General features: G+C 41.6%; 2 protein-coding genes across 2 annotated transcripts; both read right to left on the bottom strand.

Moving 5' to 3' along the window:
- Positions 1 to 757: 757 nt before the first annotated feature.
- Positions 758 to 3,199, bottom strand: dhfr (dihydrofolate reductase; the record flags this gene model as incomplete). The annotated part of the gene is made up of 6 exons (XM_080499750.1): positions 758 to 839; positions 1,320 to 1,435; positions 1,571 to 1,694; positions 2,426 to 2,531; positions 2,955 to 3,004; positions 3,108 to 3,199. 6 exons carry the CDS (start codon positions 3,197 to 3,199, stop codon positions 758 to 760), a joined length of 570 nt encoding a protein of 189 aa, XP_080355876.1.
- Positions 3,200 to 4,044: 845 nt separating this feature from the next.
- Positions 4,045 to 10,374, bottom strand: gtf2h2 (general transcription factor IIH, polypeptide 2). Its single transcript, XM_080499471.1, has 16 exons — positions 10,320 to 10,374; positions 9,391 to 9,443; positions 9,214 to 9,288; positions 8,915 to 8,992; positions 8,380 to 8,416; positions 8,040 to 8,126; positions 7,916 to 7,966; positions 7,506 to 7,560; positions 7,247 to 7,352; positions 7,082 to 7,172; positions 6,815 to 7,010; positions 5,818 to 5,881; positions 5,096 to 5,199; positions 4,919 to 5,021; positions 4,801 to 4,840; positions 4,045 to 4,308 (listed from the first exon to the last, which is right to left on the bottom strand). Exons 3-16 carry the CDS (start codon positions 9,267 to 9,269, stop codon positions 4,198 to 4,200), a joined length of 1,179 nt encoding a protein of 392 aa, XP_080355597.1. The 5' UTR covers positions 9,270 to 9,288; positions 9,391 to 9,443; positions 10,320 to 10,374; the 3' UTR covers positions 4,045 to 4,197.
- Positions 10,375 to 11,835: the final 1,461 nt, after the last annotated feature.

Below are 11,835 nucleotides of genomic sequence, written 5' to 3'. Positions count from 1 at the left end.
GAGTTTTTAAACTGTTAACACACCCAAATGAGTGGAGAACAAGTCAAACACTGACGAAAAAAAATAAAGTTTTTTCCTGGCAAATTTCAAGCCAAACAGGTGCTGAAACTGTCAAAATAAAAGTTTCAAAGTACGTGTTCACGCTTCACGACCAGTTTCACACGTGCAGTCAGTTTCACATGTTTTTCTTTCCAGGTTTACATTTGTACAATATTGTATATTTACTTAATCAGACAACTGTTTCAATATTTTTTTTCTTGTCCAGATTACCAGTTGAATAATATTCTTGTTTTCAGGTGTAAATATTTGTATACATCATTTAATGTTTTTTTTATTGTAATTTTATTTATTTTGTATAAATCTAGGTAGTGATTCAGTTATGTGCTTTTAAATAAAAGTTTATTTGCAACAATACCCATCAAATATAAATATCTATATATATATATCTTATTGTCATTATTTTATATTTGTTTTGATGGAGCTGTAACTTCAGATAACATCCAGATTATAGAGCATCTTCCTCCCACTAACATCCAATCAAACCAGGGTATATTTGCATTGAAGCAAAACTAACCACTAATCCAGAATTATCCCCAATGTGAACACAATATGTACCAAAAAAAAAAAAAAACTCATTTTGATCATGGGCAGAAATCAGTGTTTATTTATAAACTTGTGACTGAATTATTTAAATTAGACATGGAAACATTACAAAGTGAGCGTCATCCTCACTGGTCCGGTTTGTTTCGCCGGTTCCTCACTGCACGATGCTCTCGTACACTTCAAATCTGTACTGGATGCCGTTTTCCTGCTGCAGCTCCTGAGGAACTCCTGGGAACCTGCAGCAGAAAACACTTTTATTTAAAACTACAGAGATAGTGGATGTGCAAATAATCCAGAGAGGAAAAAACCCGAGTCATTAAGTGGTTTAAGCAAAACTCTCATTTGGAGTTTATTTTGCGAGTATATTTTGAAAACAATGTCTTTTTCCACAGAAACAGTTGTAGTGAGCATGTTGAGTCACTAGTGGGTGCTGTTGTTTGTTTACAACAATACACTGTAAGCATTAACAAAAGGAGAACACAGACATTCAAGTGGACAGACGACCAAGTTGGATTGCCATTACAGTGACTGTCAAAATAAAACTACCAGGAGAAATAGGGACTAAGAGTCATGACACTCTGGGGGGAAACGGATCTCTAGCTAACACACCGCCACAAAGCCTTCCCAGCTCCCAGGACCTCATCAGAACAGGAAGACGCGAGGCTTACGCCTTCAAGATAAGACTGGAAACGTGTCTTGTGTCACGTGGCTCTTACTCTGGAAGCAGACGGTATTTATCCGGACTGATCTCGGGAAGAAACGTGTCGCACTCAAACTGCTTCAGGATCCGAGTCACGAACAGCCTCCTGGTTCCCGGGCTCTCCATCATCTCCTGAGGAGCCCAGAGTTTAGATATAGCTGAACCATGGTGGTGAAATGCGACTTCCCCCAGTTGAATCACTGCTGCCCACCAGTGTACACAGGTGGCATTGCAGGGGCTGTAACATGTGATTCAAAGTGTTGGTACCTTGTAGAGGGAGCTGCCGCCGATGACCCAGATCTGGTCCGCCTGCTCCGACAGCTCCGTGTCCACGAGCCGCAGAGCCGCGCTGAAGTCTGCAGCCAGGTGGTGAGCTCCAGCAGGGGGCGCTCTGCGGCATCAACACACACACACACACACACACAAAGAAAGTGTCAATGACCACCAGTGTGACACCAATACTTTTCTAATATAATATATATATAAATAATAATATAATATATTCTAATATAATATATAATAATAAAACATTTCTAATATATTCAATTAAAAAAGTATACATTTAAATTTTTATTCCCAATTTTCTCTTTTTTTTAACTATCCAACTTGTCTACATTTTTTCTTAGGTACGTTGTTTATTAGCTATTTTTTGATTAATTACATTTATTTTATATGTGAATATTTAAATTTATTCTTAAATTATATTTGGGTTACATACATTATTTTAAATGAAAATACTATATTATATTTAGTATTTCAAATGAAAATACTATGTTAAAAAAAAGCTATAATTTTTAATTAATTAAATAAGGACTTGTTTTTTAAATTATCATTATTATTCTCATGAGTGTATGTTTCATCGCCAACTTTCCCAAGCTGCCTTGTCAGATAACCACATCAGGGACATTTTCTCATTCTTTAGCTTGTTAAAGAATAAATAAAGAATATTCCAAGTGAACACATTCTTAAAAAGTGTTTGGATTTTATACGAACAATATGTACATTATAAATATCAATGTTTGTTGGTGAGTCGACTATATTCTGTGTGTGTGTGTGTGTGTGTGTGTGTGTGTGTGTGTGTGTGTGTGTGTGTGTGTGTGTGTGTGTGTGTGTATGTCGTACGTGCACTGCCTGCTGAGGACGATGTTGATCCGGTTGTTCAGAGGTCGGTTCTTCTCCGGGATGGAGAACCACGTCTTCCTGCCCATGATCACCACGTTCTTCTTCCCTGTGACAGGACAACCAGTTCATCCATCATTACATCACCTCACACATTTATATACACACTGGGGAAAAAATAAATAAATAAATATATATATATATATATATATATAGAGAGAGAGAGAGGTGAATATATTTTTGTGACGACTATTACATCCACAATAACTATTGCAAAGTAATATTTTTAAGATGATTGGCTTCATTTCATTTAAAAAAGGGAACGATTCTAACTTTATTGGCACATTGTTGTTTTAGTGGATATTATTACATTTTAGACAAATAGAAAATTAGATGGATACAAGTGTGTGTGTGTGTGTGTGTGTGTGTGTGTGTGTGTGTGTGTGTGTGTGTGTGTGTGTGTGTGTGTGTGTGTGTGTGTGTGTGTGTGTGTGTGATAAACCTTTAACCTGATTCACGTGATGCAGCTCACCTTCCTCACGCGGTGTGGACGTCATCTTTCGAAAATGCGCGAATTCTTTACTGCAAATGTAAATAAAACAAGTGTATCAATTTGTTTTGTTTTTTTAATTATTACTATTAAAATAACAACCCTCACAGAGCTGTCCCATCTCGCGCTCCTCACCTGAGCCGCACCGGGTGCCACGGCAGGTTCCCGCTGCAGCCGATCCCCAGGTCCGGGCACACGGCCACGATCCCGTTCAGCACGCGCGGCATCGCACCTGCGGATTAAAGTTTTCCTTTCAACCCGGCGCGTGACAAAGCGAGAGAGAGAGATAAAGGAGTAGAGCGAGGTAGCGAATGGAGAGAGAAACGCGAGAGCGAGTGACAGAGATCTTGACAGATTCCCGCCAGTAGACGTTCTAATGGGGCGCCGGATCTGACGTCATGGTTCTCGCTGCCTGCACGTGACGAGTCCGTGCAGCTCATCACTGCCACTACGTGGTGATCCAAGATAGATAGATGGATGGATAGATAGATAGATAGATAGATAGATAGATAGATATAGATATTGAGGCTTCTCAGTAGAATACTGATGATATTCTAAATTTATAAAAAGCACACATTAACTGCTGTCATTTAGAAAAAAAAAACATAATTTACCTTTTTTCATACTAATAAAGTGTTGGAATTTGGATATGTCAGAAACACTATTATTATGTTATTGGGATGAAACCACACACACGTGCAGAGAACAACACACTAATATCAACAATGGGAGAACACAGACATTTATATGGACAGACGACTAAGTTGGATTGTTATTACCGTGACATAAATAATAATAAAACTACTAAAGTCCAGGAAAATATGGACTGGGAGTCATGACACTCTGGAAGAAAACCTTGTCCTTATTGTCCACCTACTGAGCATGTGCAGTAGAAAAGATAGGCTTTATCCTGTTTCCATGGAAATGAGAGTGTTTTCAAAAAGTTGTTTCCAGTGGCCCCTAGCACCGTTGTCGTGGAAACGGATCCCCAACACGCTACTGAAGTTGTGTGTTTTCACTTCACGAACATCACATTTAATAAACAATGAAAAAAGTAAACAAATTGTAGGAAACATATTTTATTGCAACCGTCAAAATCACAATCTGAACTATAAATACAAAAGTTTGAACAATGCAAACGGAGGATCAGAACTGATGTGAGCAGACTGCAGGGCTTCCTCCACCGCTGCTCCGTCCCATCGACCTTTGACCTCCACAGGAGGCTTCAGGAGGCGCCCTGGCTGTGGATGCAGCACGGGCAGCAGTGCAGCGAGTCGTGGATGAAGAGGTCACACTCAAAGCAGAAAGCACTGTGACACGACGGGCAGCAGAACACCTACCGAGAGAGCGGGTGTGAAGTCATGAAGTAATCTATTACTATTACTGTAATCCTGCAAATTCTCACACGAGTAACTCTCTCTTTTGTCCTGGCATTTGTCCTGGATGTTAGAGGAGGGAGATGATCTATAATCTGGATGTTAGAGGAGGGAGATGCTCTATAATCTGGATGTTAGAGGAGGGAGATGCTCTATAATCTGGATGTTAGAGGAGGGAGATGCTCTATAATCTGGATGTTAGTGGAGGGAGATGATCTATAATCTGGATGTTAGTGGAGGAAGATGCTCTATAATCTGAATTTTAGAAGAAGGAAGATGCTCTATAATCTGGATTAATGAGGATTTTCCTCCAGTAAACAGGAGTTTAGTGATGTAAGAGCTTCAAATAATGCTAATGCAGCTTCCAGTGATTTTATGTAAAATAAAAGTCAGAATCTCTTCTGTTACTCTGTAATAATCTGGTGTAATGAGAGTAAAGTGTTGGTCCTCACAGTTTTGTCCTTCAGCTCTCCCTGACAGCCCCCACAGAACCTGGAACCAGAACGCAGATTAGGACCGCCGGGTCGCGACCGTCAGATCAAGACCCTCAGATTAGATCTGAGCTGGTACCTGTCTCCCTGCAGCTCCTCCACGGGGGTCTCTGTGAACACCTCCAGGGGGAAGAGGTGGTGGAAGGATCGGGCCAAGTGGGGGGCCGACACCAGGGTCAGACCTGTGGGATGACAGGGGGTCAGGGGTCAGAGGTCATGTGTTACCGCTGATGGAGGAGCAATACTCTAAACTTACCGCAGACTTTACACTCCACCGGGAGCTCCGTGTATTTCGAGCGACACTGAGGGCAGAAGAATCCCCCCAGAGACAGACCGGGACCCCCGCTGCTGTCCAGGTGGCTGAGACAAACACACACAACACACCTTAGATCCTACTTCAGGATTTTAGTAGATAATCTGTGTCCTCCACATAATAATAAAAAAAATAGTAAAAAAATAAATAAAAAAAAAATAATAATAATAATAATAAGAAGAAGAAGAAGAAGAAGAAGAAGAAGAAGAAGAAGAAGAAAAACAACAACAACAACAATGATAATAATCATTGTTATTATTATTATTATTATTATTATTATACTAATTATAATAATTACAATATTATTATTATCATCATTATATTTATTTATTATCATTATATTTTTTTTAAATAGAAATGCAAGCAGAATATTTAATTTAAAAAAAGCATCTTTTAGCGTTTAATCCAGAAAATTTTAAATAAAACAGAAAAACTCAGTTCAAATCTGTGATATTGTGTTTTATTATGATTAATATTGACTGTATGCAGTTATTTAATTATACATAAACCTTTTTTTTCCTTTTGCCCTTCTTAATATTCCACCTTTTAAAAATGTCATGATTTGTACAGTTTGTTTGTTTTCCTCAGTTAAAACAGGTTTAATCCAGGGTTATTGTTCCAGGTTTGAACAGGAGCGGTTTGTTTGGTGTTTTTTTTGTACTCACGACATGCTGAACGAAGGTTTGGAGTCTTGGTCGCTCAGCGAGGCGATGGTGTGTTGAGGAAAACCTGAAGAAATACACACCAGAAACACACACTGAGGAAAGCCTGAACTGGATATAGAACTACATCTGTGACTTTAAATCACAGTTTTGAACTCATCTCTACAGAGGGTGTTCAAGGCTACTCATCGTCTGTTCGAGGGGGCCTGAGGCTACCAAGAGGCTGTTGGACGGGGTTTGAGGCTACCAAGAGGCTGTTGGACAGGGTTTAAGGCTACCAAGAGGCTGTTGGACGGGGTTTGAGGCTACCAAGAGGCTGTTGGAGGGGGTTTGAGGCTACCAAGAGGCTGTTGGAGGGGGTCTGAGGCTACCAAGAGGCTGTTGGAGGGGGTCTGAGGCTACCAAGAGGCTGTTGGAGGGGGTCTGAAGCTACCAAGAGGCTGTTGGAGGGGGTTTGAGGCTACCAAGAGGCTATTGGAGGGGGTGTGAGGCTACCAAGAGGCTGTTGGACGGGGTTTGAGGCTACCAAGAGGCTGTTGGAGGGGGTCTGAGGCTACCAAGAGGCTGTTGGACGGGGTTTGAGGCTACCAAGAGGCTGTTGGAGGGGGTCTGAGGCTACCAAGAGGCTGTTGGACGGGGTTTGAGGCTACCAAGAGGCTTTTGGAGGGGGTTTGAGGCTACTAAGGGGCTGTTGGAGGAAGTTTGAGGCTACTAAGAGGCTGTTAGAGGGGGTTTGAGGCTACTAAGAGGCTGTTGGAGGGGGTTTGAGGCTACTAAGAGGCTGTTGGAGGGGGTCTGAGGCTACTCGGAGCCTTTGCACATAGAGTATGAATTATGGTTAAGAGCTGCTTTCCTTTTCAGAAGCTTGTGGATGGAGTCATTCAGACCGTACAATTTGTGTAATAAACTATGCACCACCAAAGGATCAGTATTTTTAAATTTTTTTCATGCGCTCCTCAGCTTCAGCCTGAAGTGAAGACTGACTGGCTGTGTTACCCACCCATACGTATGAGGGAGCACTCGGACGAGGAGCTGGCCGGAGGAGGCTTGACGTGCAGCATCAGCAGTTCCCTGAAGTGACTCTCGTCCAGGATGACGTGGTACGACCCGCCTGTCTCCCTCGTCAGCCTCGTGCACACCCGCACCTCGGCCGACAGCCCGATCACCGACACCCGGACCTTCAGGGACTTCAGGGTCTGTGAGGACGGAGAGACAGTGGAGAAGCCGCGACTGAGCGCCGGGGGGGGGGGGGGAGGCAACGTTTTACCTGGATCAGGTCGTAGATGTTGGCCGGGTCGCAGGTGGTGAGGCTGCTGAGGACGATCAGGATCTCCCGACTCGTGTGTCCGGGCACGTGCCTGAAAGGAGTCGGTGACTTGTGTCACATCCACTTGCGTTCAGCTCGTCTTTCCACAAGCGGAGCGGGACCTACTTGAGGGTCTGCACGGCCAGGCTGAGGGAGTTGTAGAGCGACGGCTCCCCGGCGCACGCCGTGTCCACGGCTTTCTTCAGAGCGGCGACGTGCTTCTTCGGGTTTCCTGGCGGAGAGAAAAACAAACGTCCCGGTGAAGGTTCCAGGGAAGAGTTTGCGATTTGGAGCAGGTCGCACAACGTCAGACGCGTCTCAGAATGAGCCGCCGCCTTTGTGTTTATGTCGGGTTGTTGACGTCCTCCCGTCACGCGACGCTCACCTGCCAGCTCCGTCAGCTTCTCCGCCCGTTTGTTCTTTGTGGTGATGAGGCCCACCTGAAAGTGAAGTGGCAGGAGAGGCGATGACGGACCATTCGGCATGGAATTTACACGACGACGGTGCTCGGAGCCACTGAAAACAAAACTTTTTGAAAACTGCTCCTACGGAAACGAGGGGAAACGCATCTTTTGCTTTACTCAAAAGTTTGTCACACTGCGATCGGGAGGTAGAAGAGAGAAGCTCTCCGGTCTTTCTCAGAAGTGACCCACCAGCAAACTCTTAATGCCCCATTTCTGTGGCGACCTTTAGGTGGAAAATGCATCCTTATTGCATTTTAACTTCTGGAAAGATTTGTGTTGCCACGGCAACATTTTGAAAATGGCAGAAACTAGCATCGAGACGCGAGTTTACCTGACTGATGGGATTCTGGTCGAAGTATTCGTCCACAAACGCCTCCACGAGCTGAGGAGGAACAGAGGAGGCGTGAATGAGGAGCGAGGCGAGCGGCTCCCGTCTCGCCGTGTCGGGGTTGTACCTTCAGCGTGGAGGTGAGGCGGTTCGGCTTCAGGTCCTGGTCTTCCATGGTCCGAGAACAGTCGATCACCACGTAGAGGTGGCGCATCTGGAGCACGAGACATCAGCGCGTCATACATAGAGAGTTTTGACGAACTGCTCTTCAAAGTTGATGCATTGTTTAACCATCTATCCGAGTTATTCTAATAACTTTTTGTTTTTTTAACTTCACACTGAAAATGACAGCAGGATAAATCAACTGAAATCTCTCCAGGAGGGTCACCTGGTGGGTTTTATTCTTACCAGAATTGAGTGACCGGATGAAAATTAATGAAAGACGTGACAAACGTTTAACATCTCACCATCCCCAACCTGACTTGTCCATGATTCTCGATCACTCTGCAAACACAAACATGTTTTCAAAGCTTTGAATCTTAACAAACTCAATCCAGACGGAAAAAAAAACCTGAGACGTTATTATTTGGAAGCAAAAACAGAATCCAGTGATATTCAGATCTCCATCCACAGTGTTAAACATCGTCTGGAAGAAAATCTCTGAGCCCTACTTTTGTGAGAAGAGTCAATGCAATCAGATTCACATTTAAATATGAAAGGTTTAAATTCCAACTTGCTATTGGGTGTAAAAAAAAAAAAAAAAAACAAGCTTTATTGGATTTACGAATGATTGCATTGTTTTTATTTACATTTAACACAGCATCCCATCTTCTTTGGGCATCAGGGCAGATTAACTGTATCGCCACTCACACACACACACACACACACACACACACACACACACACACACACACACACACACACACACACACACACACACACACACACACACACACACACACACACACACACACACACACACACACACACACACACACACACCTTTTCCTCTTGGACTGGTACAGGATCTCCTCCACCGTGGCTTTGAGGGAACCGGACTCATCCTCCTTCAGCACCTCCCTGCAGGTCACATGACATGTGACATCACACGTGGGTCACCTTACAATGATGTCACACTATGCCATCTTAAGACTACGTCACAATGTCGCATGAAGATGACATCATGCCGTGCCACGTTAAGATGACATCATCATAGTGTCACGTTACGACGACATCACACTGCATGACATTATAATGACGCCCCCCCCCCCCCTTCGCCCCCCCTCACTCTTCAGCCTCACCATGTCCTCTCGTAGCCTCCTTCCCAGCGTTTCGCTCTCTCGGGCTCCTCGTCCATTTTATAGCAGCCTGTTTACCTTCAGACGAAAAACAAATGGCAAGAAACTTAAATACACTTGAAATCCTTTCTGGTTGTTTATATGCTGAAAGCTGTCAAGGTTCCAAAGAGATTTTCTCACTCTGCAATGTCTTCTTGCCGGCCAGATCACGCCCTCTGGAAGGCCAGTTTTAGCTGTCAAATAAAGAGTCTCTGGGATTGGTATGATCCATTGTGGCAGTGAGATCTTGTACATACACCATTTTTAAGCATTACAACTAGGTAACTCTTTTTAAAAAAAGTTGAATTCCATGTAGAATTTGATAATTAACTCACACCTCATTGTAACACAGACAAACAAAGAGGTTATTGTAACTTATCATTAGACTGACCCCTACAGATTGTATTGTGCTGTAGCACCTTCACTGATTGAATATTTATGTGGATGACATTAATCTGTATTTATCTGTGACACCAGAGGACCCATATGCACTCACTGTTCTGATCAAATCTAAATATTTGTGTATCAGACTGTAAATAAAACAACTTCCGTCAGAGGCTCTAGAATCTACAAAGTTTATGAATGAAGTCTGTCATCGCGCTGTCACGATCACTAAATTAACTACTGGAGATTAATTCACCAAAAACAGCCAGATGTTACAGGTATTGTCTAGTATTATATACACACTTTGCTTTTTGTGTAGCTGAAATATGTAAATAAACCAGAATAGTTTTAAAAACACCGCCTTCTGCGACCCAAAATCCCTGTTTTGTGAGTCTGCCACAGTAACACATGGGGGGGAAATCATATCTGGAATGGCGTTATATACAATAAACAGACCTTTTTTTCTGAGCCGAATTAGAAAGTGTCCTTACTGCAATTGAACAAGATTATCTTGAATTCGATCATGTAATATATTATCTTGTTTTTTGTGTATTTTGTACTTCAACGCAGCGAACAACAAACACGGACAAGTAGCGACTAAATGCGTCAAATGAATAGATTCAGATTATCTACGAGGGGTAAAATCAGTTTACATTTCATTATTAAATTCACACAAAAAAACTTACTATTTTAGTGGTTTAAATCCGCAGACAAAAACAGAACCGGTGAGACGGAAAGCAGTGCACCGCACATTTTCATCCGAGTGGAAACAAGGCGGTCAATTAAATTGGTTCCCATTATTATTATTATTATTTATTACAATACAATACAATACCCTATTCATCCCTGGGAGAAAATATTCTATTAGTACTTCGAGAAGTAATACATGAATATACAAAATCTATAATCCCGAAATATGGAGAGATTGATTCCCGAACCTCAAGTTTTTAAAAATATATATTTTTAAGAATGAGTCCTCCAAACCTTTGCTCAAGATGTTTATTACCCAAACAACAGACGAGGTGTGAGTCTCTTTTCATTGAAAAAATGAAAGTAGCCCTTAACTGAATTTTCATGATCTTTCAAATTCTTTATATTTTATTTTTTTGTTAAATGACCTCTACAGATGAAGAATGTAGATTTTCAAGCATTGCATAATGTAGAAAAGTCAAAATGGTTAAAAGTGTGTTAAATATTGGTCAACTTAATAATTAACTGGTATGTGAAAGTTTTACTGTGGACTTCTTTTATAGTTTGACAGTTTAATTCAAACAATATCTTAGATTTAGACTAAATAATTGCAAAAACTGTCTAAATTAGAAAAAAATATATATATTGTACAGTTCCCAATAGAAGAACACTGCTTCACAGAAGAGCACCCCCCCTTTTCCAAAGATGTGGAGCATGTGAAGAAAGAACAAATCTCTATAGTTGGAGGCCTTCCCAAGAAAATCTTGGGAAAAATAGGCGTTAAACTGTGCATTCTAATACATTATTGACTACGAAATACCACATTGTGACATGTGATTAGTTGTAGGACCGGTTGATATTGAATGAACCAAACACTAAATATATACTTGTATAAAAACACAACACTGAACCAACATAGACATGTCTACAATATATATACATATGCATTATATACAAAATAAATACTTCCTATTCAATATTGCCATAATAACCGTTGAATTTACACTTGAAAATTACGCTTTGTCGTGGCGCATAGTGCACGTGATGAAACGGTCTATAATTCTGCAAGATGAAAGTTAAAAATGACTACAATCTCAACATAAATTCAATTTTAATGAAACATTCTGGTGCAAAATACAGTAGAAAGTCCCAATAAAATCCTATAAATCCAATACAACCACTTTGCCTGGTGGTTTGTGGGACTGGATTGCAGCCTGTTGCGGGCCAGTTTTGGCCCACAGGACTTATGTTTGATTCTCCCTTGTCCAAGGTTCTACTGTGCACATATTTTAAACAGCTTTGAGAAAACTGCACTAGTTTTTTTTCCATCTGCCTTTTTCTGAAACTGACCGTCGAGACGATTGCTTGACTGCTTGCTGCCTAAAAACTGTGCATGTTCCCAAAAGACACACACCCCCAAGGCTTGCACCGGCACAAGCTGTACAGTAAATGTTAAATAAATTTCTGTTCTACTAATCTGCTTTAAAAAAATGTCAACTAACAAGTCTGTAA

This window comes from Blennius ocellaris (genome assembly GCF_963422515.1).
Source record: "Blennius ocellaris genome assembly, chromosome: 7".
NCBI lineage: Eukaryota > Metazoa > Chordata > Actinopteri > Blenniiformes > Blenniidae > Blennius > Blennius ocellaris.
Note: the sequence above shows the minus strand (reverse complement) of the source record. Positions and strands in the feature narration are given on the sequence as shown.

Coding starts and splice junctions, on each gene's coding strand:
- gtf2h2 (XM_080499471.1), bottom strand. CDS start 9,269: ATGGACGAGGAGCCCGAGAGAGCGAAACGCTGGGAAGGAGGCTACGAG. Junction 7,561..7,915: donor ACCAGAATCCCATCAGTCAG/GTAAACTCGCGT, acceptor CTTCACTTTCAG/GTGGGCCTCATCACCACAAA. Junction 4,841..4,918: donor GAGGAGCTGCAGGGAGACAG/GTACCAGCTCAG, acceptor TTCTGGTTCCAG/GTTCTGTGGGGGCTGTCAGG.